We start from the raw sequence: 25516 nt of genomic DNA, 5'->3' as shown, positions 1-25516 counted from the left end.
CCAACCATCCCTACTAGTAAAGACAGCCAAGTGAAACCTATTGAATTGGGCTGTTGGAAAAGCTATTTAAAGGGGGCTTGCTTTTGCCTCAATCTCCTCCTTTAATGGCTGGAGATGCAGCAGCCATCTGGTAATCAGGAGGCAACCTGGTGTTTTAAAGCCACACGTTAAGGGTGGTGGGGCAGAAAGACAGAAGTCTAGTACATTGATGGTATCATGGAGCCATTATACTGGCCCTCAATTGCTGAACCCAGGACATTTTTCAATGGAAAAAACAAACAAACCCTGATTCGTTGAAACCACCAGTTTATGATTGTCCATTATAGGCAGTCAAATGCAATTCCTGATTCATCCATGTATATACACTTTACAGATAGCACCTAGGTAATACTATTTGAGGGGAGATGAAAAGATCCCCAGTTTTTTCAAACACACTTTATCCTTGGTATTATGAAGTATATATTTACTATAAAGTGTATCATGCCAGTATTCATTCTTTGGAAATAGGGATTAAAAGCATTCATTAAAATGCAAGTGTTATCTGAGAGGAGTTATACTTTAAGCTGTCAATATAATTGAATATCTTGTTGTGAATTAATTTATTAATTAACTTCCATGATTGGGTAGGTCCCAAGGGGATGGAACATAAAGACAGATAAGTTTGAAGACTAGTCCAGAAAAGGAGCAATGTCAGGCTACTATAGTAAGAATCACTACTTCCTTATCTAGTGCCCTGCCCCCCACCTCCTGACCTCCATCCCATGACACAGTTCCCACCCCAAAAAGACTGATGGGCAGCCTTAGAGGTAGAAAGCACAAGAAACAAAAGGAGATACAGAACCTGAAGGCAAACTTCTATTACTCTATTATGTAAGGCTGCCACAACCACCCCTCTGTATGGGAGTACTTTACCCTATAAAAAAACTCCACAGTTAACTAATAAACAGCACTGGTAGATTAGTCATTCAGCTGATAATTGAGTCACTTCTCTATCTACCAACTGCTGTGTGTGAAAGAAAGGACAAAACTTGTGTCAGGGAGCAGCTAAAGCATGGGACCAGTTCAAGGGGACTGGATTTACCTAAAGTTTGATCTAGTGGACAACCGATCATTTCAGGAACTCAAACACCTCTCCAAATGCTTGTTGTTTTCCAGGCTCTGCGCTAGAAACCAGAGATTTGGCAGTGATGATGATAATGTCTTGTCCTCAGAAAACTTAGCAAACTTCTACAGCACAAAGGCATGTGAGTAAACCACTGCAATACACTGTGGTGTATGTGATACCACAAGTGTATGCAAAAGTTGAAGTAGGAGAACAGAATTCACTGTAAGGATACGGAAGTGTGATCAGGGAAAGCCTCCCAGAGCAAATGATGCCTATACAGAGTTTTCAAAGATGAACAGGATTTTGCTAGGAAGATATAAGGAGATATACATTCCGGTCAGAGGGAACAATGCACAAAAAGCTGGAGATAATGAAGAAGCTGGAGATAATAAAGTGGCATGTTTGAAGCATTTCAAATATTTTGCTATTTCTGTAGCATCAAGTGCTGAGGAAGAAGTAAAAGAAAGGGAACTGAGTAGAGCCCAGATCAGGAAGGGCACTGAATGCCATGCTAAGCAGCATGGACTTTCTCTGATAAGTAGTCACTGAAACAGACTGTGTAAGATTGTGGTGTGGTGAGATTTATGTTTTAGAAAAATTGCTGTTAGCTGTCAGTTTGGCAGGGAGTGAGGCTGGAGGAAGAAATATCACCTAGGAAACCTCAGTAATAATGCAGATGACAAGGGATGAGGACGTGCATTTTGAGTGGCTCTTCTCAGCATCTGTTATGTGGAGGGCAAGGTAGGAGGAGAAGGGAGAGCATAGGGAAGTTTAAAATCTTTCACTTGGATGGCAGTGTTCACTTTGGAAAAGTCACTTTTCACCTGCCCTCCTCATTTTAAAATACACTGAATATGCCTGTTCTCTCTGAATTCACTTGTTTTGAAGTTTTAAAAATCTGCTAGAGAGTTCCTACTAAATGAACCAAAAACACGGGTAAGGAGGATAATCCAAATTCTGCTATAGGTGGTCTCTTAGCTTTCAGAATAAGCCTTATCGCTTTGTAAGAGACTACTTTCTCCTTTTTATTAAAATGGAAAGCAGGCAAGATGAGAATAGAGTGTATCCTTTTCTATCTTCCTCCAATGTGTGGATAAATGAGAAAACATACTGGAAGCACTTTGAGCTTCCAAGAATTGCAACTATATTATGATATCCCTAAGAACTGGGTTGTGGTGGGATGGTCAGCAATCAGCATTGTGCAGAACATCCAAGCATAGAATTAACATAGCTCTGGAGTTCTTTGAATTAATAAGAAAGCTGAACTATGGTTATGGTTGCCAGATCAAATATAGATGACTTTTGTAGTCTAAGTATGACCCAAATATTGCACGGGATAGACTTATGCTAAAAAAAAAATCTGTTGTATATCTGAAATTCAAACTTAACTGGGCATCTTGGTTTTTTTTTTTTTTTATTTGCTACATCTGGAAGTCCTAGTTATGGTAGTACCTTAAGAGGAAAGAGTTGGCTCAATTAATGACCTATTTATCTTATTTGTGGCATTTTGCCTTCTTTAATGCAATTGGAAATGCTTTAGCTACATATGAGGGAATAATGAAGCCCAAAACAAAAATGACTGGTAAGTTATAAAAACTTTCCCAGCAATACCAGGAATCTCTTAAACACTGTGCCATTTAAAACAGCAAGGAGCGGAGCATCCACTCCTACCTAATGAAACAGTATATTAACATTAAAAAAAAAAAAAGAATAACATTCATTAACATATTGTAAATACTCCAACTTCAAAGACAAGTATTTCTGTAGAGCCAACAGCCCATAATAATATAGAGGCATAAAAACTTTTCTAAAGGAGTAACACTTAGAAAAAAAAATTAACAAATAATACTTTTCGTGATAAATGACAGAAAAGACAACCCCACCAGCACCAAAAACAGTTTTTCATGCTCACGGAGGTCTTACTAATATGTCCTCAATTGACTGCCAAAAAAAAAAAAAAAAAAAAAAAAAAAAAAAGGATGACACGGCCATCTTTGGAATCCAGGGCAAGGTGGAAAGCCCAGCCGTCCAAATCTGGGAATCTTGCAGCGTTTACACTAAAGCGTTGAGCTATTTTTTATGCACTTCCAGCTCTTTTTTTTTTTATTACTTCCACACCTCTGTCCTCATTAAGGCACACATATAAACTGGGAGCTACTTATAGGATAGATACCAAATAGTCTGCTGGTGAGATACAGACCTCCACCTTGCATGCATATCAGCTGGAGAAAAAAGAGCCCTTATTCATCAAATTTAAAAAGCACTCTCTCATTTCATGCTAATTGTATGGTCCTTTGCATGATGTACAAAAGATTGCCTAAGAGGAAAGGCATTAAAAAGAAAACTACCAGTATTGGAGAGGTTTTTTTTTTTTTTTTTTGGAACAAGATTAACTTATTACGTTTTTAGAGAAATCAAATGACTGACTAATTCAAATATTACATTTATCTTCACAGAATGACCTTTATAGGTTTTATTATTATCAACGCCTATTCAATGGCCTCTCTGCCTAACATAATGTGACCTCATTCTACTAATCTCAGTGCTCCAAAACGTTTTAGGGTGGTGTCAAACAGTTCATAAATTAAAGAATTTAAAATAAAATACACACAGCTCTTCTATGATTTTTTCTCCCACAAAGGAAATAGTTAAATCTCACTGGAAAAGAGGCTGATTATTAATAAGTGCCTGTGTCCCAGCTCTTACTACATGCAGACTCTGCTTCGGCTGGTTTCTTATAAAAGCACAGTATGAAAAATTCATTTTTGGTTATAGATATTATCATCAGTAATAATATGTAATGATATAATAAGTGACAGAATATTAGCCAAGGGTTGTAAATAAGATGATAAGCCATGATAACTCATGACATACCATCATTTATAGTATATGGTAATATATGAATTGGGTCTTTGAAAATCTGCGTTTAGATTTATGTTACTATAAATATCAACCAATTATTAACGACGTCAAAGCCCTCAGGGGAAGAAAGGTGGAAAGGAGAGAAACAGTAGGTGCAGTTCATTCACTTAGGCTGTGTGACAACAAAGAGGCATTTATTCCTTCCATAACTATCTATCGATTGCTATCAGTCAACTGAACAGGGTTGGCAATTCCAAAGAACAGCTGCTTCAACCTGCAACCCTTGCACGGAGCAAAAGAATAAATGGGCTTCCCAAACTGCCCCCAAAATGGTCTCTTCAAGATGTTAAAAATCTGAATCAAATATGTTGCTAATAACCAATATTAACTATACATATTAAAGATTTTTTTTTTTAGCCTAGTAGATGAGCATAGTCCAGTCAAATTTAAGGTGAACCATATATGTGATTTTCAGTTTTCTGGTAACCATAGTAAGAAAGTTAAAAGAAAAAGGTGAAATTAATTTTAATATTCTTTTTTCAGCCCAGTAAATCCAGATTATCATAGCAACATGTACTCAACATAAAATATTATTGAGATACTTGCGGTCTTTTTTTCATGCCAAGCCTTTGAAACCCAGTATATACTTTACACTTCTAGCACATCAGAATTCAGAATAGTCACATTGCAAGTGCCCAATAGCTACATGTGGCAAGTAGTGACCGCATTAGGAAGTATACTTAAAATTTCACAAACTAAGGAAAAAAAAAAAAGCCTTGCTCTTAATTACTACCTAATGTTTTCCTGTGAGTCCAATCTCAAGCCACTAGAGAAGTTACTTGTTCTTTGTGTTAATGAACACAGTGAAAACACAAACTATACCACTAAAAACAAGGATTGAATCCTAAGAAGGTCATGCTCAATTTTCACTAATAACAAGTATTTATTTATTAAACTACTTGTTTTCCCTGGCCGCATTTCTGATCCTGCCACAAATTTCAGGAGTTTTATTTTTTTCTCTGAGGATCTAATTATTAGTCACATCACCTATATTCAGTGAAATATCCACATCTTTACCATTTGGTCTTTGAACAAAGTAGTGTTCCAAAGTAGTAAATTATGTAATTTCTAAATCCGAACTGGTTATGACTAATTGGTAAGAATCATGGAGTTTCCTCATGAAAAGAGTTCCAAAAAATCAAGAAAAGAATAACTAAAAACAAATGACTATCAAAATACACTAAATTCCAGGCTAACAAGCTCTTGGCCCTTATGAAACTACAAAAGACAGCTTAAGGGCTTGCATGCTAAACTGAAACCCAACAGACCATTTTAAAAAGCTGAGGCAGGGATGATCATTAGTAGAAAAATAAGTGACAGAGAGGTGCCAGTATTTAATCCTCAAATCTGAACATTCAAAATTTACAAGGCGTAATATTTTTTTTTAAATGCCAGTTGAGGTTTTTTTTGGTCTCTCATTTGTTGTTAGACAATTTTAATTTCAAGTTTGGGTTTTGATTTGACTGACAATTGCAGGCAATATATTGGGAACCAAAACCATAATAGAATTATAAATTTCATAATCAACACCTTAAAAAAATGAGATGCACACAGAATACACCTTTAAATCACTTATGAGATTAAGTAATACCTCAGAAAAAGAAAACATTCTCACATTATGCTTTCATCTGTAATTTATATCTAATTTAACCTTATACTTCTCATAATAAATCATTTTGTAATCTCATACTCTCCCAGGGTACCACCTTTCTGCATTAGTAAAACTCCTTAACACTTAACTTGTTAAGGAAAGCAGTGGTTAACTGATTCATTTGGTTAATTGATGGTTGGTCCTAAAATTGGCTTGAGTGACAATTACCGCTGAAAACAGTTATAGCCTCTAATCCTGGGCTTCAGTTATGGTCAACTGTCTTACATGATTTTGCAACGATGAGCTTTTAGAAGTGCAATATGATTTTTTTTTTAACCACAAGTCTTCAACAGAGTAATTATCCACAAATTTTCAGACATGGAGAGCAATGTTTAACAGAGTTTTGTTCAAAATAGGTGTTCATGAAGTATTTATTGAAATAAATGAAATGGTCTGATATTTCAAATATGCTCTTTGGTAAGAAGCTAGGGAATTATAACTTATTAACCAGGCTAATCAGGTTTTATTTAGGCAATGATAAAGATACCAATGCCAAGTTACTAATAGGATGTTTTGGTGACTAAATAACCTTAGGCTAGAATCTGAACCCATTTTTCTTTCAGAGCAAAACTGCAACTAAGTTGAAAGCACACAATACTGGTTTTGGTTCTCAGTGTCGACAGGCATGAGGTGAAGGTTTAAAAAACAAAAAAAAAGTAACACCCATGGAAATTTATCCAGCTAAAAATGGTACACCTCTTTCTGATCTGCTTCAGTGGCCCTTCTGCACAAGTGTGATTTCTGCGCAGCATGGTAAGAAACTGTAAACCACAACGGGGCAAGGCCAGGTATGATGGGGCACGTGCCTCCAAGTCATTGGATTTGGTTCTGTAAGCAGCTGAAGAGCCCCTGATGTCATCAGGTAAGGCAGCTCCGTGGTCAGATCTGTGGGCAAATGGACTGAATGATGGCAAAATCTGAAGATAAGGAGGCCATTTCAGAAACTCTTCTCTGCAGTCCGTGTGGGAGATAATCAAGTCTGAATGACTGCAGCTGTGGTGGGGAGGTAGTGGAAAGGGCAGGTGAGGTAGAAACAAAATGACTTGGTGACCAACTGGCTTTAGAGTAGAGGGAGAGGTAGAAAAAGTCAAGGATAATTCCCTGGCTACTGACTTGAGAAGATACCTGTCTCCATGTCACATCATCCTATCAGCTTCCAATTTTGAATTCTGGCTTCCTGAGAATGGTCACTGGGGCTTTGCCATATTCCCTTTGTCCTAAGGAATGTCCCTAGGGGCTACTGACTCTAGGCAGAAACACAGAGGCAGCAACCACCAGCTGAGTGGTGATGATGAGAGGGAAGCACCAGCCTCGTCTATATAACCTTCAGCAACCAGCAGCTCTTTACATGATGTTCAGTTTAATTCTGTACACAAATAATTAGGTCAAATGTAGTTATTATGGACCCCAGTAAAGGCACTATAGAAAATAAAAGCCAAGTGCAAGAGCAGGTTTCTTGAGAGTTATACAGGAAAGCCATGCAGTGCAGAGCAAAGATTTTGTGGTTAGGTTGAAGTCTGACTTCTGGCTCCATTACTGTCACTGGTTGTGTGACCTTGGGAAACTGATATCCTTGACACTTGATTGCCTCCTCAGTAAAATATATAGATAATATAGCCCACCTCATCTGTAACAATTAATGAGATATATATGTAAAATTCCTACCAGCACCATGCCTAACTTACCATAGGTTCAAAAGGTAATAATAAAGTAAATATCCTTCTTTATTTCCCATCCCCTTTGACTACTCAAAGACCTCTAGCCTCCAATAGAGTCTAGTTATCACCAGTGGGTCTTTCTCTCTACCTCCCTCACTCCCATCTGCACCGATGTCTATTGTTAGAAAAATGAAGCTACTAAAAGCAAAATAGGATGATATCTATATCAGAGAGTGTTGCAGTCCATCCAATATTCACCTTTCCTTTCCTCCTCATTAATGAGTGCTGATTTTGCTGGGGGTAGCAAAGTACCAAGCTAAAAACATGTTCCAGGCTCCATTGCCATTAGGGGTAGCCATGTGACACATTAGGGCCAATAAATCTTGCTAGAGAGGTTTTGGAAAGTTTCTGGTCACAGGCACTTTTTTTCTTAATGTTTATTTATTTTTTCACTTTTTGGAGAGAGAGAGAGAGAGAGAAAATGAATGAGGATCCCAAACAGGCTCCACACTGTCAGTGGGGAGTCCAACTCGGGGCTCCATCTCAAGCACCATGAAATCATGAACTAGACCGAAATCATGAACTAGACCGAAATCAAGAGTGGATGCTTAACTGATTGAGCCACCGGCACTTTTATTCTCCCTTCACCACCCTTCCTTTCCCCAACTTCCTGGGAACTGGATATAATGGATGGAGCTGCGATAGCTATCTTGCAAACCATGAGGAAAAGATCAAGATTCATAGGACATTGGCCTTGATATGCTTGAGTTCCTAAAACAGTGCCTCCACCACCTTCCAAGAGCCTTGTCATTACATGGGACAAATAAAGCCCTAAATTTAAGCTGCTCCCTTTTAGGTGTCTGTAACTTTCATCTGGGCACAATTCCTGATTTAATCCCTTTAACCTCACTTTGGCATGATTTTCAAGGCATTAGCCATTATTTCCTTCCAATTGAAACATTTAGAGGGTCCAGTATATGTCAGACACGGTGCATATAGACATATAAATAAAAACTACATATTGACTCATCTAATTCTTACAAAACCCTGCAAGGTAAGTATCTCCACTCCCATTTTACAGCAAAGGGACATGAAGATCAAAGAGGCTAAGTATTATCAAAGGTACTGTTATATGGCGAAGCCAAGATCTAAGCTCGAGGTCTGGTGATACAGCTCATGTTCTGGCGGCTCTCCATGCTACTGCAGGGGTCCTGTGAATCTGCTACTGTGAAGAATGACCCCAAAGACAAGATCTCTAAGTCAGGTAGTCACTCTTCCTAGGTCTTCCATACTTGTATCTAAAATCTGGTAAACCATCTAAAAAGTATGTCTAGAGCATGAAGAAAAAGTGTGTGTAGAAGGAGGCCACAGAGTGGTTGATGGGGCAAGCAGGTTGCAGGTGCCTAAGGTACCCTCTGCCTGGAAGCAGCTGGACAAAGTTACTGATCTGGCAAGGAGGCTCTTTTTACTTTTATCCTCCAGTCAACAACAATCCTGAAGAAATCACACTGACTGGAGATCAGTGTGTGAGCCCGAGGCATGGGAGAAACGTTAAATAAGTGCCCTGTGTCCATATATCCTCACAGTAAAAAAGCTCATGTATAATTTTATCACATATTTTAAAAAAGAATAAAAAGAAAATTGAAATTGTGTATGCGTGCATATATATCTCTTATAACCTAGAAAAATAAAAACCACGCAGAAGAGATAGACTTATATAAGTGTTGCATAAATATATGTGTGCAAATTTTAACCCTTTTCTCCACCCAAGGAATCTGAAACAGCCAAAAAGATTCAAAATAAATTCAAAGATCATGCCCAGGAAAAATACAGGAGCCTAGAGAAGAGGAAAATAAAGTATGCAGATCATATCCTCTAGGGTCCTAAATAATTACTAAAACTAAGCTGTAAATTTAGGTCTGAGCTTCCCCCTGCCAAAGGAAAACAGAAAAAAATGATGAGGTACAGACTTCACAATGGCCCTGAGAAAAGGGAATATTACCACCTCAGGAAAAGCAAAATATTTTCTACGGATATAAAAGCAGTAAGAAACCAGAAAACCTAAGTGGGACTTGACGCAGGGGAGACTATGTGCCGTAGTAGACAATGTCTTAGTAATTCCTTCATAATAAATGTTATAGTGTATTCCACTCAAGTTTCTCACAGAGTTATTCAGTCAAGCTGTAAAACCATTCAGGGAAGGCAATCTTTGCAGGACTAAGGCAATGAGATAGAAATATACTCTGATGGACCGGCTGGATCTAGTGATGATAGACCCAGAATAGCTAGATGAACAAATAGCATGTTCTCACAATTAGTCTCCAATCAAAACCAGCTTAATAAGTAGGATTATGCAACAGTTTGCACACTCTTTTCAGTTCAAAAGGTCTGAGAAAGTTTTCATAGGCTTTTTATTACTATGGAGTGGGCACTTCAGTCCATTATCACTGTGCTCTCAGGTATAGTTTATGCCAGTCTTCTCTCCTTCTCCAAGTGGCATAACAAGGCAGAGAAAATGTGGGTTGTTTTTATTAAAAAAAAAAATTATGGCTTTTGGCTTTTACATTAGGAGTTTCTAGTACACAGACTTTCTATTATATAACTGGTGTTAGAGAAAATTTATGAATTCACACCCATAATGATTTCTTAATTTAAAAGCAATGTGTAAAAGGTATGTTCCTAAGGATATGACATCCCCAAAGTGGACATTAAACAGTCCTTGAATGGGTGGAAATTCATGTTAATTATTGACCAGGGTAGAAGAACACAGAAATTCATTTAAAAAAAAAAAAAAAAAGACAAGACAAGAAAAAAAAGACATGTAAGGAGCAGTGCCTGCTAGGTCTGGAAAGAAATGTGAAAATTGACATAAACTTAGCTGAGCTTCACTAAAGTGTAAATTTTTTCTGTGTCTTCATTATTGGTCCATCCTCAGTTAAGTGTATTTACAACAAGAATCCCCAGTAAGGTACAAAGGAGAATATTCAGAAAATGCCAACTAGACCAAATACGTATCTGCATGCTCCTTTTCCAATGCAAAAGAGCCAGATGAAATTTGTCTTTCAAAAAAGAATCTCTGGTTGTGTTAAGACCACATAAATATGGCTGGGCTTTAATTTAAACTCCCTATATAGTCACAAGAAGTTACAACTGTAACATGAACCGAAGGAGGAAAAAATAAGGACCATTTGTTCCTAATTAAAAAACAGGGGATTAGAAAAAAGATGGCTATGGGAAATAGGGAACAGTTGTTCTCCCAACATGGACCTCTCACCCTGCTGATTTTGTGGTTTTTAAAACTATAAAAGTGGGAAAACTGGAAAAATGACAACAAAATAACTACCAAAATATCAACAGAATATCTTATCTGCTTTTTAAAAATAATATTTTCTAATTTGGAGATGAACAACTAGATTCGCTAAGCAAAGAAGTGAGTATTTCCACATTTTGCCTCTTCCTCCTCCACATATCTAATAAACATACATTGGATCGGACGTGGCTCCGTGCAATGCAATGACAAGGTTCCAGTTCTCTGATTCTAATTGCAATCAATTGCAATAAATCAGCAGAGGAGGCAGGCGGTTAAAGTTCTACAACCTTAACAAACTAAGATCGGTGAAGTTAAATAAATATCATTGTGGTCACTTTAAGCTACCTAGCCTCATCAAGCAGAGCTACAAAAGCAGCAGGTTAGCGGGTTTCTGGCAAGGAATAATTGGTGCTGAGCAACACACTGTGTACATGAGCAGAAACATTGCGTAAAACTCCCATTACTGGCTTACCCACACCATATGTGCATTTTGGATGGAAACAGGGGCAGCTCTCATACACCTCACATAGTTTGGCCTTACTGACTAGGATGAATGAACATTATGTTGCAGTGTGTTAGTTAACCCCAATGGAAACCAGAAAACGTCAGAATTGTGACCTTTCAGTTATAATTTTTTCCAGTGAAACTGAAATTAGGACAAAGAGGTAGTGGGAAAAAAATATACAAATTTGAGGTTCTGGAAAAGATCTTTACAAACTCTGATAAACATGCCTCAAGTTAATTCATCTTGCCAGTGTTCTGGGCAGTCAACAACCTATGCTAATCTGATCGTCTAATATAAAAAGTTTATAGATTTTAAGAAATAATACAGGGCTTCAATTGTTCTTAACCAGTGGCCCAAGACAGATCTTAGAAGCAAGAGCAAGGATTTTGGAAGTCGTTTTTCAGTTTGATAATTTACCAACAAGGACTATTGGACTATTCCTTTCTAACAAGTATAAAAGCTTAATCAATCAATGCCTAAAATCTTCATAATGCAGCAGATCCCTACCTTCCCGTCCACACACCCACACACCATCATCATAGCAGTAATACAAAGATTGGCATTTGGTGGCAAAATTCCAATTCACTTTCCAAAGAGGTCAAGAGCCAGGACTTCCGGGGGCGGGGGGGGGGGGGGGGAGGGGAGGGAACCTCACATACCACATCTAATTCACCTACTTCATTGACTAAGAACTGAAGTTGAATAGAACCTTAACTTGTCCTTGATCAGACATTTGGTGAGCAGAAGAGGCTCCCCAAAATGTACTTTCTACTATATTATTGCAATACAGTAATTCAAATGAAAATAAAGAGAAAAATTCACTCTACAAAATCTTCTTCCCAAAAGGTGTTCTGTATAGGGGGATGAACACATGGGGGATGAACACACTGAAGAATTAAATTTACCAGTTAAGTGACTGGTAATCCAACTGTGCTTCTCTTCCCCGTCAATCAGATATTTGGAAGGGTTTTATATTAGGGGAAACGAAAAACAAAGATCCTTGCACTCATCTGATAAAATTATATTCTCAAAAACTATTATAAAAGGAGAAATTAAGATCTTCGACTAAGAGTCTCGACATCATAGAAACAAAGAAACAAGGTTTTTAGACAAATACATGTTTAAATGAAGAGCCCGCAACATGTTTTAGGGGGAAATACGACTTTATAACCAATACAATGACATTGACAGGTTGATCAATGAGAAAAGTTGGGGTCGTGTGACTTCCAATGAGATGTGAAGAATAACCTCCAAGTCACCTCACTTTTCTCCCTGCTGGAAAGGCCCCTGAGTGAGAGGACAGATGTTTTGACAAATCGTGATCAGATGTGGTGCTCTGTGATCAACTAATTAAGGGATCTTAAACCTAAATGAGCCAAGGCAGAAAAGTACTAACATATCTCCTGAAGATCATCCTCAGTAGCCTACTCCATTGTTTTTATTGCCATATAAAATAGTTCTTCTATTAAGCAAAAACTGCCCTTGAGTAAATACATTGTTTCCTCATCACCGACCTCACTATCATTTAAAACAGAAGATACACTCATTATAGACAATTGGAAAATAAGAACATTGGAAAGAATGATTTATCTCCTGTATCTATCATCCCAAAGGCAACTCCTCTTAATGCTTTTATGTCCCACATCATCTTTTTCTGCACAGCTTTTACACAGCAGCAATAATACTGTATATACAATTTTGTACTTCATATATTTAACTGAAATAATGAAACCAAGAGTCTTTATTTTTTATTGAAGAATAACCATCAATTGCACGTATGAAAACTGAAAAATAGTCCATTGAATGAATTGCCATCTTTTTTTACACATAGACCTTCTTGTGGATTAAAAAGACTATTTTCTTAGAATAGAATCCTGGAAGTGGAATTACTGTCAAAGGATATTAATGTCTTTATGGCTCTAGATACTTATTGCCAAAATGCTTTCCAAAAATGGTTGTACCAGTTTAAACTGCCTTCAATATCAATACTCATTATATCCGTATTTGGACTATGTATGTCTTGCAAGAATAAACACTTTCATAATCATCTTTATAACCCCAGTACTTTAAATTAATAAAGTTAGATACTATGTTATACTAGAAAATTCTTAAAGCTGAAATCCTGACATCTGGTACAGAAAAGTATGTAAAACTCTTTTTGAGAATCACTCGCCCCAGTCTGTCACCATTTTCCTGTACCACACGACCCCGATTCTTTTCAACACAGAATCCAGTTTTTAATGGGATAATCTTACTCCCCTTTTAAGAAATGATAGCCAAAGTCTACATCATATGGAATCTACAAAGCTCAAGGCTATTTTCATTCATTTTAATGACTATCTGAAATAAAAAACAAGAAAATTAGTCCCTATAGAATCAGAAGGCTCCTCCAGTTCTGTTAAAAGACTTAAGGGAAGCACAAAAACACATTAGAAGAAAAGTGGACATGTTTAATTAATATGTGCATTCCATGCCTATTTCAACAACAACAACAAAACTTATGTTTCCTAAATTACTGAACAGTGAATTCCAGATGTAACTCAACTATTTTCAAATACACAAATTAAAAAAAAACACACACAAATCCACTGTACTACAGTGGAAATGGGCTGAACAAAGTCCCCCAAATCTTTACTTTCCAGGGATTCTAGTATTATGCACTCAACAATTTTAGCAAGCATTTTGTTGTTGCTACCTCAATTACTGTTTTGCAAGTGCTGCCTATTAAATTTCCTAGCACAAATTGGCTGTAAGATTGTTTTAGGTCGTCATTAAGAAATTTATATTAAATATGCAATAAGCTACTTCGGTTAAACAGAAGTTGGGGGGATATTAGTGTCACAGTTTATTATAATAAATAATTTTTGTGTCTTCTGTCAGCATAACCACAGTAGTATCTCAGTACCACCAGCTGATAATAATCTTTATAAATCCTACTTTGCAGCTATGCCATCTGTTAGTTATTATTTTATATGTGTTTCCATATGCATATGTGAATTAGTTGTCACTCAAGACAAATATATAAATAGAATTGCGGTTTTGTGGGGAGATTTTTATCGGCTTGTTTTTGTGTTTTGTTATCTTTAGGCCAGTGCACTAAATAAACATATTCCTCAGTCTTGGAAACCAAAACTAAATTCAGATTTTAAAATAATTTTTATAGTACAAATAAATTTAAGTTCAATACACACTTAATCTAAAAGAATCTATTAAAACTAGGTTGAAATTAAGCGTCACCAAAACTGGAGATGATTAAAGAAACTGAAACTTACATACTCATAGCTCTCAAAATATACCTACAAAACCAAAAAAGAATAGGCCCACTAGAAAAATAAGTAGCTAATGTGGTTCCAGTTTTCACAACACAGAACACTTTCCATGATTGAAGATGAGAAAATAATGACTAATTACTTGCTTACTTGTAATGTTTATTCCCTGAAAAGATCAGAATGACAAAAACTCAAAACAGCACCCCCTCCCTCCATGAATCTGTGGATTTATACCCCTGAGCTGTAAGTAATAGGCTCCTAGACTGGCAGAAGGTAATAAGTAGCCATAACATCATTACAACTCATAACCAAATTTTACCCAGAAAGGCAACAAGATAAAAAAAAAGGAAAAAAAAAAAAAAAAAGGAACAGAAGGAGGTGGATAATCCTCCAATTGGATAATTAGTTCCAAATTATAACTCTTTCCCCAAGTGCTAGGGTCTAATGACTTTAATTTTAATGAACCCAAACCTGGGTTTATAGGAGCTCAAGCTCTACACACCAAAAACATGATGAATTCTGTTAAAAGTTACCAGTGGTTCTTAAAAACAGAGACTAAAGCACAACTTGAGAGTAACCACGTTTGGTGACTACATGGTTTGATATCTCTTTAAGTTACACTATTTTAGGTGATGATACTTTGGGATCATATAGAGAGTATGCCAAGGTAGAAACAGTAGTAACTAAAGTCATCATTAAAAGGAACCTAAAATATTTAGGGAAGGGGACTGAATAAGACAAATATACTGGGAAATTAATGTTTTTCTGAAATGAATGCCTTATTATTTTCAGTTCACAAAGTAAAAAGTCCCACTAACTAATGCAAATAAATATGCTGCTTTTCATAGTCTTTTGTGTAAATGTATCAACATAGCTCATAATCCAAATCTGTAAAAATTCACTTATTGATGTCCAAACCACACCCCCTTTTTGCAAATTATATTCCACCTAGATGCTAGAGTCCTGATGTCGGGAGAGAGCTGTATTTGGAGAGGGAACACATTTTTTAAGTATACTTGGGCTATGAAGTGTAAGGAAAAATAGCACACACTACTTAACAAAATATTTTAACTACCATTAAAGCTACAGTACAGCATAGGCCGAGTTACATTCTTTTTTAACCCTTTATCATCTATCATTGAAATGCCTATGTAGAAAGTCGTTTCATACTATGATTTGCTTCTAGATTTCTGAAACTTTTTTTTTTCAAATTTTTACTAAAATGTTCTTAAGGATTTTATCAAGGAATATCACAGGAATTTATCATATAGGAATTAACTGTATAAATAGTAAGAAAAATTAGTTCATGGTTCAATGCTCATCTAGTGCATTAGGCCTCCCTAATATTTCTTCCTTCACTGAAATCTCACTTACCTTTGTAGTTACGGAATTTATGAAATTTATTTATTCCATTTTATATTATAGTAATTGTTGGGGTTTTCTAATTTTCCATGAATAGATTGAGAATTTCTGCTTCTATAGCTGAGAGTCATAGTTGTATTTATCTTTATAGTCTCTCCACCCCAGGCCCAACAATTCCTTGAGAATAGCAGGCAATCTCGATGTTTATCTGAACTCACCAGAAAACCTATTTTGATATACTAAAAGCCACCCTCTCCAAAAGGTCCTTAGGAAAGGGAGTTCTATTTTGGCAACTATAAGTCTTATTTTTAGACATTATGGAACCCATACTAATTTACCAAACATTCTCATTATAAATAATATTTCAACATTTCTTATATAGCCATTAAAAACTAAAAACTAAAATAATGAGAATCCTTCCTGTGAAGGTACAATAGTAACAATTTCTTAATCAGACGTATATCTTTTTTTTTTAATGCTTATTTATTTTTGAGAGAGAGACAGCATGAGCAGGGAGGGGCAGAGAGAGAGGGAGACACAGAATCTGAAGCAGGCTCCAGGCTCAGAGCTGTCAGCATAGAGTCTGACGTAGGGCTTGAACTCAAACTGTGAGATCATGACTCGCGCCAAAGTTGGACACTCAACTGATTGAGCCACCCAGGGGCCTTTTTTTTTTTTTTTTTAACTGAAATCATACTTTTCCTTGCTAATGTAGTAAGAGTGTCAATAGTGTAAATTAATAGATTTTTATGGGTAACTTATAAGAAATAAGAAAACTTTACAGTGATGAAAAAAAAATATAGCCCATGTGTTTATAGTGTAAGGAGAAAAACAGGATTTAATGAAGAGACTCACAAGACAGCATTTGCTGTCTTTTTTCCCTTTGTTAACTGATTTGTTCATTTATCCACCCCAGAATCAATGACAGGGCTTCTCTGTCACACCACATGTGTTTGACACTAGGTTAGTGGCTGAAGCTTTAAAGCTGGTTAACTAAAGGTATAGGCTCCATCGTCCAGGAACTGGCATGATAGTGAAGTCATAAAAGACAGCACAGGCAGTACAAGGACATTGAGGCCATCTCTGGCTGGGAATGTAGGGAGAGTTCACAAAGGAGGTGCCGTATGAACAGCGTTTTGTTCTTAAGCTTTATTTAGCAGGTTTCAAGGCATTTGGGGGGCCTGAAGTAATAAAACCTGCTGTTTTTTTCAGAAAGGGATTTGGAAAAGACACTGCTCATCTAATAACAGTCTAGTGAACAGACAAAGGCCTAGCTGAAGAGTGAGGAACCAGACTTGGAAGGGTATTTGTGAGGTAGAATCAGTAAGAATTGATAGACTTGATAAGAATGTTGGCGACAGTGAGTCAAGATGACATTTTTAGGCCTTTAACTTGGCAGGCAGATGATGACATTACAGGAAATCCAGATTACAATTAACAGGTATTTACTGAGCACCTTCCATGTACCAGACACTATTCTAGGCCCACAGAGTCTGTTTTCATTCTAGTCAGAGGAGGCAGACAGTAAATAAATGAATAATCTGAGAATTAATAAAGTTTGTGCAGGAAATAAGATGGGGCTATGTGACAGTGATGGAGGGAAAAAGATACTTTAGCTGAGGTAGTCCTGAAAAATGACACTGGAACTAAGACCTGAATGACCTTAACAAAGGGATAGCAAATCGCAGAGGCTGAGGTGGGAAGGAGCTTAACATGACCAGGAGACAGAACAGCAGCTGGTAGGTGGGGTTGGTGTTTGGGGGTGTGGAGAGAATGGGGATGAGAGAGCACGTGTTGCTCCTGGTAGCCCGCCATAATATACAGCATGTGTTCTAGTTACAGTGGGCAGACAGCAGGTTTTAAGCCAAAGAGTGATGTGATCTCATTCATATTTCCATCTGCTGTGTGGAGAATGGACTTAAGGAGAGTCCTGGTGAGAGTGGTGGCTCACACCCGAGTTCTAACGGAGTCAGTGCTGAGAAGGAGTCAGATTCCACAGGTAGAGGGAGAGATGACCAGGCTTACTGATGGGCTGCATGTGGAGCGTGAGGAAGAGAGAGGCAGGGGTACATTAGGGGCTTTGATTGTAATGTTTTTTAACGTTTATTTATTTTTTGAGAGACAGAGAGCAGGAGCTGGGGAGGGGCACAGAGAGAGGGAGACATGGAATCCAAAGCAGGCTCCATGTTCTGAGCTGTCACCACAGAGCTTGATGCGGGGCTTGAACCCACATCAGGAATCAGTATTTCTTCTTTGGTCACGTAAAGCCTGAACTGTCTAGAAACTTGTAAGTGAAATGGTACATAGGCAGTTGGATATAGTCTGGAGCTCATGGGAGAGGTCTCATGGAGATTTACTTGGGGAGTCATTAGTCTCTTCACGTAAGTTAAAACCACGAGACTGGGTAAGATTCATGTTGACTGATCAAGATTTTAGTCATGCATTCATTTAACAAATCTTTTTGACTCCCTATCCTGTGCTAGGCTTTGGGACTACGGTGATGAACCAAACAGGCCAGGTCCCCAACCTCCCTCCAGCTGTATGCAGCAACACCCTCCTGTACCACAGGAAGAATTAAGTAGGGGTAGGTCACCATGTAGAAAGTTCCAAAATTCATGGGTATATCTTCTACCCGAATAATTAACATTCCCCCTAAATCTTAAAAATGATTATGTTAGTGATTAAAGAATGTTAGGATGTTTCTACACAGTATATGAAAAGGATCTGAATTACATTTTGAAGTACTCACAAGGAAAAAATAATTTTCTCATGTGGAAAAGAACCAATACCCTAGTCTTTTTACTGAACACTGTCAAGGAATATACTTTGATGCTGGAAATGGTAATGTAATACAGTTCTAAATAGGTTATTTGCAAACCTGTATAGGTTCAGGTATTACCTATTCATTCGAATGTATTAGAAAATAATCACTCAAAAATAGTTCAAATGTTCTAACTTAAGTGCTCTCTTCCTCTTTTTTCAACTGAAAGATTCCATATCCAGCACTAGGAAAAGCTTAGCACTGGTGAAATCACCTGTCTTCTTTGTACTTGGCACCTATGTAGCAAGAGTAGAAGTTACTATTTATCCTCAGAGGAATATATAATCATAGTGACTTGTTGAGTTTTGCCCCAAAAGGGCTTACTGAGTTTCACTTACCTCCAAAGGTTGGTTGCCTTCTTCTTCTGAAGTTTTACCTCTTGCTGCCATTCTTTGCTCATGTGCCGTATCTCCTATGAAGTGAAAAGAAAAAAAGAAAAAAACCAAAACACCTTTACCATACCACTGAGGCCAAGTGTCTTCAATTTATTTAAAATATCTTTTGTTGCCATATGTTTCACACTATGGAAGCAACCACTGTTTCCTTTGTTTCAAAGTAACTTAATTTTTAAGCACAGTAATTTTATAGAGGTTTCAGAAATCATCCATCCATATATATATATGTATATATATATATATACATATAAATAATGTAAACCAGAGATCCAGAGATGTATCCTGCTTTGATATAGGTTTACTCTGGAAAAATCAAGTGAATTCGTATTTTGTAAATCAAGTCATATTTCAAATAAGTGAGGAGAGTTTATGACTTAAGGAAAATAAGGCAAGTTACTTTCAAATTAAAAGTCTCTATAATAGGAACTGTCCTCCATATTATTTTTTTTAATAAGGTTAACTATTTGTAAGTGTTTACTTGTGTGTCTATAGATTTGCCTCCAAGTAGATATGGATATTTGCATGTAATAATTAACCAAATGTCACACAATCTTCACAGAAGGAAAGAACAATGAACAAATTCATAAATTAGCCTTCAGTTAATACTTTGATTCCTAAGGCTGATGCCTGGGTGGCTTATATTACAAAATGAAGTTGGTAATAGGCTGGCTCCAAGGACATAGGACAGACACAAACATAGGTTAAGTATAAGCATAATTTAATTTATTAATGACTTATTTTAATATATTAACTATATCTAATGATCTGTGATTAAAACATGGTAGGGAAAGAAACAATTAGCCTACTTATTTAATGCAAAGTGAGAGGTTGGTTTAGTAATTTGTAAACTGCTCTTCCTGTAAAATTAAGCCAGCTCAGGAATGCCCACAACAAGGAAGATTGTAAGATTCATAGATGATGATGTGGCCAACATTAAAGGTTAAGAATTTGTTAATAAGGAAGGTCACAAGTCTTGATTGGAGATAACAAAGTATGCAAGTCCTGGCTGAGCTTAAGTTTTTTTTTTTTTTTTTTTTTTATGAAACACAAAAGTTTAGCATACCAATGGTGATAATCAGGGAAGAGCCTCACTGAAATTTTAAAGAATTAGCCTGTCAAATTCTAACATCGTGAAGCATTAAATTGGTATTTTATTTACTTAAGATAAAGTAACTGTCCTCCCCACCAAATGTTTAAAATGCAAGCATATCGATGCATATTCCAGTTTATAAGCTCCGTTCTCAGCTATGTGCAACATTATCATTGGGCAAGACCTAGCACATAATAGGTATTCAATAAATACTAGCTGAATAAATTAGTGAACTTCTCCTTATAGTTTCTAGTCCATAAAACTGAGATAAAATATTAGGTGGCATGTGATAAAAGCTATATTTGAGCATACAGTTAAGGTCCTTCTACACATATTTGTGAAACTTAAAAGGCAACTGTATTTTTTTTAAACATTTTTTAAAAAGTTTATGTATTCTGAGAGACAGATTCCAAGCACGTGAGCAGAGCTGGGGAGGCAGACAGAGAGGGAGAGAGAGAATCCCAAGCAGGCTCCACCCTGTCAGCACAGAGCCTGATGTGGGGCTTGATCTCCTCAACTGTGAGATCATGACTGGAGCCAAAATCGGGAGTCAGATGCTCACCTCAAAGACAACTGTATTAAATACCACTACAGTGTATTGCTTCTAGGGATCTATAATTGTGGCATAACTTATTAGATTTTAAAAACAACGATTTATAAACAAAAAATACTACTGAAACCAAAGCATTAGGAACTTTTGGGTTGTATCTATTGGATAATAAAGATAATAGCTATTATGTGACCAATTACATCAACCTACTTTTGTGACCTAGCATGTCAAACCATTTTGATTGATTTTTCAAGTGATTGTTTAAACTGACCATTTATCTCGAAGAGCTTTTTTTTCAGAAATCTATCTTCTCTCTGAAAGTTAGGGACAAGATAATCAACCTCCAGTTTACAGGTGGCAAAACCAATGCATGGGGAGTTTCATTTCCTTGGCTAGCGGCGTGAAGCAGCAAAGGTAATGCAAAGGTCTGTACATTGAGGTCAAAGTATGTTTAATAACTCACATGCCTGATGCTTACTATATGCATCGTCCAATATTAAAGGTCATTTACACAAGAGTTTTTCCCTTTTAAAATGATTACTGCTCTATCCCATAGCCACACAAACACTTTTTGGCTAAAATCATTTGACACAAAGTCTGTACTTCCTTTGCCATTTTCTGACTTCAAGCTGGGTATCTGCACAAAGCTTTCTCCATTTCTCCCTACTGCTTGAATAACCAGAAAGGTTATCAGTCAGTGTTCCTGACATCACACAACACATCTGCCTGGAAGCGATTGTAGAATCACTATTTACTGAAATGCCATGTCTGGTGATGACTCAGATAGGACAATAACTGATTACAAGGAAAAATGCCATCTGCAAGATTATTCTCTATAAACAAAGGCACAGAATGAAAACTACACAAACAAATGGAAAAGAACAGGTCACGATGAAATATGATTTTTGAACGTTTTTTTCTTCTCATTGAAGAATTATTTTATCATGAGAAAAATTCAGTTATTTTCTCTAATTTTTTATAACCTACATGAAAGTTAGATACTTCAACAATAAATAAAGATGCATGTTACAAATGGGATATAAGGTATTTTAGTTTTCAAATTGTCAGTTAACTCTAATTTATACACTGGATAGATTACAAGTTTTCATTTGCGAGTCAGCTGTTTAAAAAGAACAAACAACCAACATGTTCACAGAACTTTACATTTCCAATTTTGTTTTGTTTTGTTTTGTTTTTTTACAGCACCACATTTGATTCTCACTATGGTGAGGTAAGACATCCTCCCCATCCACCCTCTGTCTCCCCAGTTTAGGGAGAATGAACCCTAAGGGGCAGAGGCACTCAGTGACTTGCCCAAAGTCTCCCAAGTAGAAGGCAGTCACAGTGGGACCTAGAATCCTTCTGACACCTCTAGGGTTTCTGTGGTCTGGTGGAAGGTTCTAATGAATGTGGGCCAAGGTGGGAGGAATCAAATCTGAGTTAGAGAACAGTGAAGAGAAGAGCCCAAGGATGTGAAAGGGAGCTTTGAACACAGGATCTTGTGCTGGTCCAACCCGCTGGGCCCCTAAACACTTCTCTCTACTCTTTTCTTCTTCCATAAGCCCCATAGATTATCTGTTCTCTTCCCTTTCCATTGATGATGCCTCTCTCCTTCCTTCCCATCCTTCAAAGCAAACACAGTCCCCCTGATGTTTTTCCAGAAGTTTCTAAGGCTGGAAACACTTTCACAAAAGGCAAAATCCCTCTTATACTACAACCATGCAATTTTCTTGGTTTAAAATGTAGTTGTTATTTAGAATAAATAATAAAGCCTAAATATACACACTAAGGAAGCCCTTTTGGAACTCAAAGGGCTGAAGTGAAAATCATTCATATTTTAGATTAGATATTGGCAAGTTTTTCCACTTAAAGTCCTAGACAGCAAACATTTTAGACTTTGTGGGCCCTACTGTTTCTGTCACAAAATTCTCAACTCTACCCTTGTGGCTGAGAACTGTCAGAGACAATATATAAAGTAACAAATGTGGCTATGTTCCAATAAAATTTTATTTACAAAAACAAGTTTCAAGCTGTAGTTTCCTAATCTCTGGGGGTTTATTATTTTTATTTATTTTTTTATTAAATAATCTCAATGCCCAACATGGGGCTCGAACTCATGACCCTGAGCTCAAGAGTTGCAGGCTCTACCAACTGAGTCAGCCAGGTGTCCCTCCAGATCCCTATTTTAGAGACTATATGTATTCTACCTTTTCTAGGATAAAAGGCTGAATTAGGTTTTAGTTATAGGAGGAGACAGGGGATGGTCATTAGGGTATCATCATGATCCTATTCTACTGGGTGAATTGGGTCAAAGGAGAGGAGAAATGGTGGTCAAGAGTGAGCACTAGGTATAAAGAGCAGGATAAAAGGAGAGAAATCCCCAGTGACGGAAGGGGAACACCAATGCCTATTTGGGTTACCCAGAGAACACTTGTTTTGGCAGGAGAGGGGGTGGGGGAGTATCCTTACTCTTAGGCCTCCTTGAATGTGGAAGAAAATCTAGTAACATTAACCCCAGGCCTCCCTCCACCATCCCATCCATCGCTTGGTAATTTGGGGACCTTGTGCATGTGATTCTGCCCATTCCTCTTCCCCTTCTGTTGAGAATGAGAGGACTCCAGGCAGCATGTGGTTCTGTCTGCTCTGACCCTCCACAGGGACCTCCTCCCACCTGGGGAAACCTGCTCCAGCCCAAAATTTCCTGCAACTGGATGGGCTCAAGCTAATTTTGGGGTTCAGAAACCTATCTGGTCCTTGACAGATCTTTAACATCAGCTCAGTAGGCAATAAAAGTGAGAATTTGGTCTCTACTTGTTGGGGTTTGCCCCCCTCAATTGGTTAGATCTTATCTGAAGAAGAGAGGTGTACCTGCTGGAAGACCCTAGGGTCTAACAGGACTGGGAATGGGCTGATGAGGACAGGGCTGGAGCCCACCTAAATATGAAAAGCTGTGAATACAGAAAACTATTTTCTTTCTTTTAACCAGAAAAGAATTATCTAGAACTGCTTATCTGAGAATGCAGTCTACAAAACACTAGTTTCGAGGGGTTCACATGGAAGAAATATTTCTATGGTCAAAAGTATGAGAAAAATCTGCAGAATGCGTTCCCTTCCAGTTGATTTCCAATGCACTTTAACATATTAAAGCCTGTGAGAAATTCTTCAGTAAAGAACTTTACAACTTTTTTTCACAATGTATTTGACTATGGAGCATTGTATTCACTGATACCTATTAAACATTTCACAGGGGTCTATGAACACACCATGGGAAATGCTGATAGAACATTTCTAAAGTTAAAATTGGTTAGGGAATATATCATTCTTACCTGACTCTTCAGTAGACTCAAAATTGCCAAACTTGTTATTCAGCTTTCAAAGAGTCATTTTCCACAGTGCTAACCTACACTTATTTTCTTTTCGCTATCTTTTCACAACCCCCTTGTCAGTTTATCCAATGGCATTTGGGGCGGACTAGCAGGATGTGTCTGCATTCTACTACATACTTCTGATTCCAGAAGAGTTGACAATCCATAGAGGAGAACAGGAGAGCCAGGCACCTTGAAGACATAGGAGAAAGCCCCAGTGATCAGAAATATCTCCCCCACATATTCCGCCAATTAGAGATTCATTAGGGTTAATGAGCTCCTCTTTTAAAATGCAAATACCCTCTGGGAGTGTTTGCTTATTAGTCATTCACCAAGTGAAGTAGTGGAAAGAAGAGTGGAATGGCCACTCCATTAGCTCCTTTTCATTCTTCAGTCACACACTCATTATACGAGGCAGCCCGGTGTGTCAAGGGAATGGCTTTGGAATCTGACAGAACTCGACCCTAATCCTTTACCAAATCCATGACCTTGTGCAAGGTACTTAACTTCTCAGAGCCTCAATTTCCTCATCAGAAAAATGGGAACGATACATAATAAGGCTGCTACAAAGATGAAAACGAGAGAACATGTTAAATGCTAACTGCAAAGAAGCCGGGGCGGGGAGTAGAGTTGGGGAAGATAAAGGTTTCGACTTAAGCATAGTCCTCTGTGCTTCTGCCCTTGTCACATAGCTGTTGTCGTTATCCGCCCCAGAGGAGAGAGGATAGGAGAAGCCTCATGTGTAATCTCATTTAGTGCTCTTGGCAGTGTTGTGAGGTAGGCTTTATTATATCCACGTAAGAATGGCAGGCCCAGTGTTGGAATCCAAGTCCGCTGACAATGCCAGATCATTACATAATCTCACGCTGCCTCCCATTACTTATCAAAACTTGAGTTCTCCAACTCTGCCTAATACACTTCACACTGGAGTCTCCTCCAGTTTGGATTAGTTTTCCCTTCCATGTTTTCCAATACTATCCTTTTGCTCCTTGTTTTCCACTATAATGAAGAATGGAAGAAAGCACAAGTACTAATTGCTCAAGACATGCCCTGCCCAGGAGCCCACTGCTGTTAGGTCAGGATTCTGATGACAACTGTTCTAACCCCAAGGAGGGGAAAAAAAAAAAAAAGAATCAAGAAGATCAATCGGCTAAGCCACAGAGGGAAGAACGAAGTTAGCAAACCAAAATGGCAAAGGGTTCAAGCTGACTAGGAATTAAAGAAGAGCAAATTAAGAGGACACCAAGAACATCTTACCAAAATTATTATGCCCCAAATTCACTAAGGACAGGATACAACTGATACAGTGGCATCATTCTGATAACAGAAGTCAATAAACATCTGTTTATTTGACTGTGGAGGGTGTAGAGGGGAACAGATAAGAAAGACAGTTCTACACACACAGTAATGGCTGATAAAAAGAATGAATTCTAAATGCTTGTTATAATACTTAAATTTTTAAAAAATGTTTATTTTGGAGAGAGACAGAGCATGAGCAAGGGAGGGACAGGGA

At 37.5% G+C, this 25516-nt stretch overlaps 1 protein-coding gene across 3 annotated transcripts in view; it reads right to left on the bottom strand.

Moving 5' to 3' along the window:
- Positions 1-25516, bottom strand: part of UMAD1 (UBAP1-MVB12-associated (UMA) domain containing 1) — a 274040-nt gene that overhangs the window by 106573 nt on the left and 141951 nt on the right. For all 3 annotated transcript variants that reach the window (XR_006965292.1, XM_047097075.1, XM_047097077.1), the window contains exon 3: positions 18942-19015. Coding sequence is in view for 2 of the 3 variants with exons in the window: in XM_047097075.1 (XP_046953031.1) it covers positions 18942-19015 (74 nt within the window). In the remaining variant the exon portion in view is untranslated. The remainder of the gene's footprint in view (positions 1-18941; positions 19016-25516) is intronic.

Source organism: Lynx rufus, unplaced genomic scaffold (assembly GCF_022079265.1).
Source record: "Lynx rufus isolate CCGP_SWC_20201006 ecotype Redwood Valley unplaced genomic scaffold, mLynRuf1.p SCAF_4, whole genome shotgun sequence".
Lineage (NCBI taxonomy): Eukaryota > Metazoa > Chordata > Mammalia > Carnivora > Felidae > Lynx > Lynx rufus.
This window is presented reverse-complemented; position numbering and strand designations above follow the sequence as displayed.